Raw genomic sequence first — 6858 nt, 5'->3', positions numbered from 1 at the left:
CGTTGCATGTGCTACATCAGCAGCAGCTCGCTCAGTTGCAGCATATGCAACAGCAACAGCACCAACAACACCAGCTACAGCAACAGCAGCAGCAACAGCACCATCATCAAACGCAACTCTCGCAATCCTCTCATCACTCGGCGGGGTCCAATGGTCCCATGGCGTCCTGTGCCTCCACCTTGCCAATCAGCCATGCGCCCTCGCTCAGCAACGCTAGCAGCAATCTGAGTGGTGCGAAAAGTCTGGAACCATCCGGTGCCGTTGGGAGCACCATTCCGATGCAGCCGGTAGCGGTAGGAGGGCAGACTGCATCGGGCGGTGCGGCTGCACTGCACGAACCCCAGTCACCGCCAACACAAACGATCGGTATCCCGCTGTCACCAACGGAAACGGAGGCAACCTCGTCCGAGCACGAGTACTACAACGATCTGCAGCGCGAGCTGGTCCCGCTGCATCGTAACGAAACCACCGTTTGAGCGGACTTCCCAACAGCGGACCCGAGCTTGCCAGCAACAGAACTGAGCTTCTTCGTGGTTTTACTCTAGTTAGTAGGAAATGGTTATTTGATTTTAAGTCCCTTAGCGACGTCGTTCGTTTAGAAAACAAAGTGCCTACCACAGTGCGGCGTGCCGGTGTCTCACTACTAGCGCAATAGATCGGATGGTCTGCATTTAGGATTCCGGCGAAAGTGGCAAGATCACGAGTGTATTGTATATATATACACCTATGTCGTAGTGGCAGTTGATGGGGACACCTTTAGGTAGCAAGCTCCCAAAAACATCATCGATAGCTTGTAGTATCCGGTAGCGTAGCGTACTTAAGCCTGGTAAGCGATATCCTGGGCACACCGGGAACCCCTGTACTGTATAATGCCAGCATGTAATCAAACCACACTGGACGTCGTGGTCGTCTTCACGGGCACGTGATTGTATAGACAGTATGTTCTCATCTGAAATAGCCGTACAAAATTATGCTTAGCACTGCGAGTGAGTCCCATGCGCGAACGGAGATCAGAATTTGCCTGACTAATAGCTGAAGCGGAAAGGAAGGAATGTCGAAATAATGCGAGGAAGAGATGCAGTTAATAAGAGAGAGGGTCGACATATACATTTCATTGGAATACCTGTGATACTACTTATAAATTTGTATTTTTACGCGAAACCCTCTTAATAACGTAAGAATCGATCGGCGGTTTATGAGGGTACGAGCCGATTTGCCCTGATGCTACCGTTCCCATGGGTACTCGCTCGATCAACAAACAATACACACATCGACATAACACACCTACAAACATAGCTTAAGCTCGATCGTGTCTAGCGATCGGCCGTGGTAGTACAGATTTCTCGACATAGACGCCCTCGTCTTTGTCGACACTTTAGATGAGTTTAGATGGAAATGATACGAATAGCAACGTTATGGTTCAGGGCAGACATACTAAAGACTCCAACCCACCACCATGAACAGACACTTGCCTACTTAAAGTGCCGATCAGACTCACCTACACCTTTGATATCGAATACTGTACTGTACTCCTCGTCTGCGTAATAATGGTGTAGTTAAGAGGGATAATAGTAATGGACAATACATTCGACAACGTACTATATGTGGTTGGTTTCATTGTTAGGGAATCGATGCGCACGCAGTGATTATGTATCAAATGGTTTTTTTACTTTTACTAGAAAGTAAATTGATTATATTTCTGTACATACATAGCATATTCGTGAAATACAAGGCTAGCACTTAGGGCAGGTTGGTATAGTCTAGATAGGGAGGATGAGCTCCATTTTAGTCGAGCCGGTCGTCACATGCTTCACTTAGCATGATAGGGTAGTAAGAACCCTCTCGGTAAGGGGATTCAGCAGCAAGAACAAAATACGTCGACAACAATCGGTATGGCACAAACGTGTACCAGCTCATTGTTTCCACCTTCGTAGTTGTACAATCAGGTCAATGCTCCGTGGTTGGCGAGATGCATTCCATTCGCAACGGAGTGTGTACCAAACTGTAGACACGTATTATAACGAAATCGTGCCATTTATGAAGTCTGCATTGTTCACGTTCATTCGATGGGCTGCATCTCGACGGACTACGGTGCGGAGGAGCTGGTGCACATTGACGCTAGGGAGCATAGATCGGTAATAAAAACGATGAGTATGGTTTGCGGGAATCTGAAACATCAGCAGATAGTTCTGCAGTGTACAGGCGCGATCTTGATTTTGGGCGAAATGTATCGAGAAAGGCTTACTTGTTGACATTTTAAATTATATACCTTGTAAAATAATAACCGCGTTGTTTTATTTGAGTTTTATTTCCTTGGGTCAGACGAAAGAAATTGCTGTTTGTTTGAAGTCTTTTAGTTTCTCCAGATGATAATTATTCTGCAGCTACACTTCACTTCGTTACTTCTAACCGTTTAACCCTCTGTCACGTGCCGTTAAGCACACGTGTCTCGACCAGAATATCTGGGGAATGGTGTGTACTTTGAGAGCTACTTTAAGTTTGTTGATATAATTAAGATGCTTGTGTGAAAAAAAAATCCAAATTCAAAAATGCCAATGTCAATATTTTAGTATGCAGTGTTTTTCCTTTCTCATTTTCCTATCATTAATTTAATTTTCGTTCCGTTTGACGTTAATACCACCAACGGCGTAAATACGCGTGTGTTATTAACTCATTATGTGAATCTATGGTTATTATGTTGATTCCTAATCATTGCTATCTGCTTTTGCGTTTTTTTTTTGTTGAAAATCAGCTGGCAGTGGTAGCAAAACTTTAGAAATTAGTATTAAGAGCTATTGCTAATTACTATGCCATCGTCATCTTTTTAATTTGTGTTAAAGTACGAGATGATGTTTCATTTACGGCGTTTGTCTATTCTCTTTCTTCCATATTTTCAAATTGTTTATTATTTCGCAACGTTCCATTAAGGGTTTATATATAATAGACGTAAAATTTCGATACACAAGGTTTTACTCTGATAAGCACGAATGACCAGACACTGCAGAGTTTAGTTCCCGTCTGGAGAGTACAGTCGATGTATGTTTACACCCTCCTTTTCTATTCCTTCTCGCAGCCCCCTTCCACTACTGTTCCTGTACAAATCATACATTGTTGTATGAGTAAAATAACATATTGTTTTATGCATTGTAGCTGTAAACGATGTGCCAGAGTTCATTTTAAAGTGTTTCGTTTGATGCTCCTTCTCATGATTTCTTCGTTGCACATGGAGTAGTTTTAAGTGCATGGAATGTTCTTTATATTCAAGAATGTACAAGCAAACATTTGCAAACAAAATTGGAAAATAGAGGTTTGATTTGATTGGTTTTAGAGAGGATTGGTTTTGATGTTAAAACAAAGACGCGATAGGGAATGATAATTTGATTTTATTAGAAGATAAAAGCTACAGTGCGGTCATCATCGTCTTGAAATCCAATTCGAATGTCAAGATAATGTCATAAATGAACCTTAAACAAACTAGACAATTGTGAAAATTTAAGTAAAGTAAAGTAAAACATTTTTAAATAAGTTTTTTTAAATCGTCTTACAGCAATTAAGTCTTTATGTAAAGTCAATACCAATAGTCAATATATATTCATAGTACTTACGATATAAAAAGTCACATTTTTGAAAAAAATGAAACCATAATCCATCATTCCCTGAGCAAGCTTTTTTTTTGTTAGTGCTGAGCTTGATGGCATTTTTGTTTTGATAATATCAACCAACAACAGCACATCCATGACGACTACCAATTCATAGTTTGTATGAATCAACTTTGTGTTTGTGATACCACTCTTCCCTCCTCCCTGTTAGCTTGCACTTGTCATATTCCCCTATATCAACCAAAAAGCTGTGAAAACTGTTTCAGAGACTCATAGTAGCATCCGTTGACGCAATTAACATGCACATTCAGCCACACTATCAGCAACTATGCATCTTCCAAGTGCTTATTGATAGCAGGCACATACTGTTTTATATGTGATAACAGTATATACTTAATGGATGTTGCATACATACACATTTTAAAATAAGCAACCTTATATATTGTACTTATATTTTTTATTAGAATATGTATTCGTCACGTCATCTAGCACCAATTATTTTCGTCGACGTGATAACCGTTGATGATAGTTTAATTTTTCGTCACTCTCATTTCTTCTCGAATGCCTTGCGGCCAGTTATGTTTTGGTAGTTGGTGAATACAGTCACCAAACACCATTTCTCTAAAAGCAGCCTAGTTTTGAAAAGATCTCGAACCATTTATGGGGTAGTTACAACTTGTTGGAAATGTTCAACAGCTATTAGAGCGAAAAAAGGTGTGCAAGATACAAGTGAAATAGGTGTGCTTGTAGTGTGTTGTTATCTATTTGTAAAACACTGCCAACTATTCGATTCGTTTGATTAAAGATTGTCGCGTTTTAAGATTGTGTGTTTTGATGAAAAACCAAAAGGATATAATTTTTTTAGGCATCAATAGAAAAGTGTGTTGGGAATGAAGTGGTAGTGTTAAGTAGTCAAAAAAATATACAAAAATGCGTACAGTTGAGGCATTTTTATTCGTTGTCATGAGCCTATTCGCTGCGAAGCTATTACAGCAAGAGTGTCATGCCCAAAGAGGTAAGTATATGTTAGGCAAAAACGAGCGTTAAAATCAATTATTCAATTGAAACGTTGTAATTCAATAAAGTTCAATGAAGCAAAAGTAAAGATGAAACGCAAAGCTAATCGCTAAAAGGCAAATAGGCATCCAAAAGACCGCGAATAATTCAATCTCAAGAGTTTCTTGTTTCGGTATCATCGTTTTCACTATTTTCAGCTGAAGGCAAAGTAGATAATACGACATTAGCTACTCCGCAGATCGAGTACTCAAATAAGTCTATAGAAATACCATACAAAGAAAACTGGAATGTTTCCTGCAAATCTAATGGGCCCGTCATGTGGGTTTGGCCTGAGTTGGTAAGGTCACTAGGGAGAAGGTGATAGTGGAATTATTTTTTTTAAACATATATAATGACGGGCGAGAGCTGGTGGAATTATGATTATTTCTAACTACCTCATCGATTTTGCAGAAATATAATGATGTACACGTCGTGGAGTATCTTACAAATGATTCAGATATGTCGTACAGCGCGATTCTAACCATCAATGACGCATCTGCATGGGAAGTGGGGAGATATTACTGTGTCTATAAGGAGTCTGATTATAAATATAAACAGCGTCTGCATGCAGCATACATGGAAGGACACTTCGCAAGCATATATGTGTACGTCAGAGACACTGATACCCAAACAGTGCCTGTTCCAAATCAGGCTTTCGAGATTGATCGATACGACGACTTCATTGTTCCTTGTAAACCATCATACCCGGATGTGAAGTTACAGCTGTGTAATCCTTTGGATGGGGTAAGTACCTCATATGACAGCCTACACACGGCAGTCCTGCATCCCTCTTTATACGTTGCTCATGCGTTGCTCCTCTGCTAATGAATCTTTCTGCTAATCACTTCTCTAGTTCTGTCTTACAGAATATGATGCAACTAAAGGCTTTACTGTAAAAGCTCACAGCTACAATATTAAGATTCTAAAGTTTATCTGTGACTCTGAATTCATTTATGATGAATTGACAGCATGATTGAAATGTAAGTTGGGTTTAATTAACCATAAAGTGCATCATTGGGACTTCTATTTATCATCACCTTCTATTTATCAGCACACTACAGAAAATAATTTTGGAAATAGATTACATATTTTCCTTCCCATGAACCGCTCGGTTTATCATCAATGACATACATTTATTATGTTATGTCCTATGTTATTGACTAAATTGATAATCTAGTGAGGAATTCAAATAGTGTTAGATTTTAGGAATTTCACCAAATTCCCTTGTGGTTTGTTACGTAACTTCTACGGCAAGTTATTGAAACTATTATTGGTAGGTTGGAAATCAGGTGCTGCTAGTCTTAAGCGTTCTCCGTGCTCATGTAGATGGGATGTACTTAACGAAACGAATCACCAGGAACAAAGAAATACGCTGAGATGTATTTTTTTTTAACTTATACTATTCTTTCCCCATATCAATAGATAAAACTAATAGTGCAAAGTAGCGAATACAATCAATCCGTTTTCGAAAATTCGGAAGTAACATATAACCAAAGCTAATGTCTTTATATATGTTAAAAAAGCTGTATTATCGCTGTCGTATGCGGCATTTCCTGATGACCTCAGTCAGACAAATAGACCTGAGTCGTAAATCAAAGTTCCTTTCAACGCTCTTGTAGCATGTAATACAAGTTTCGATCCTCAGGCACTCTCTTTGCCTTTCATCAATATCCATCTCCAAGCGAATAGTATCAGTCGTAGAACTTTCGGGAACCTCGGGAACTATACATCCAATCTTAAAAATCTAGATCTCCCTCCTCGTCTGATCTGTTAGAAATCACCTCCAATGAAAGCATCCTCCAATGAAAGCGTCCTCCAATGAAAGCGTCCTCCAATGAAAAGCGTCGCCTAGGCAGTTATCGGAGTTAGGCAGGGTTTTTCTCTCTTCCACCTTTGTTCCGCTGGACTGTTAACGTTGTAGTAGACTGTTGTAATTCTTCACCAGCCATATGGTGCGTAGATGGGGACCACAGTTTAATGATCGTGAAGTTATCATGGATTAACTATACAAATTTGATGAGAACACAATGCTTTGTTCCATAGGATTAATCAATATTTATATCTGCACATTTCTTGAACATCATTAACAATGAGTTAATGTTTCAACAACTAATAGTTCATGTATCATCAGTCATTTTTATCATCATTTTTAGACACTTTTTTGTTTTCGATTTAGCATATCTGTTCGATTATATGGCATTTA

General features: G+C 39.5%; 1 protein-coding gene across 2 annotated transcripts in view; it reads left to right on the top strand.

Moving 5' to 3' along the window:
• Window positions 1–2278, top strand: part of LOC125959719 (epidermal growth factor receptor) — an 86908-nt gene extending 84630 nt beyond the window's left edge. For both annotated transcript variants that reach the window (XM_049692610.1, XM_049692609.1), the window contains exon 7: window positions 1–2278. This exon is cut by the window's left edge and continues 2037 nt beyond it. In XM_049692610.1, coding sequence (XP_049548567.1) covers window positions 1–476 — 476 coding nt within the window. In that variant the 3' untranslated portion in view covers window positions 477–2278.
• The last annotated feature ends 4580 nt before the right edge of the window (window positions 2279–6858 follow it).

The sequence above is a fragment of the Anopheles darlingi genome, chromosome 2, assembly GCF_943734745.1.
Source record: "Anopheles darlingi chromosome 2, idAnoDarlMG_H_01, whole genome shotgun sequence".
NCBI classification, from domain to species: domain Eukaryota; kingdom Metazoa; phylum Arthropoda; class Insecta; order Diptera; family Culicidae; genus Anopheles; species Anopheles darlingi.
The sequence above is the reverse complement of the archived record's forward strand: the minus strand, read 5'-3'. Positions and strand labels throughout refer to the sequence as shown.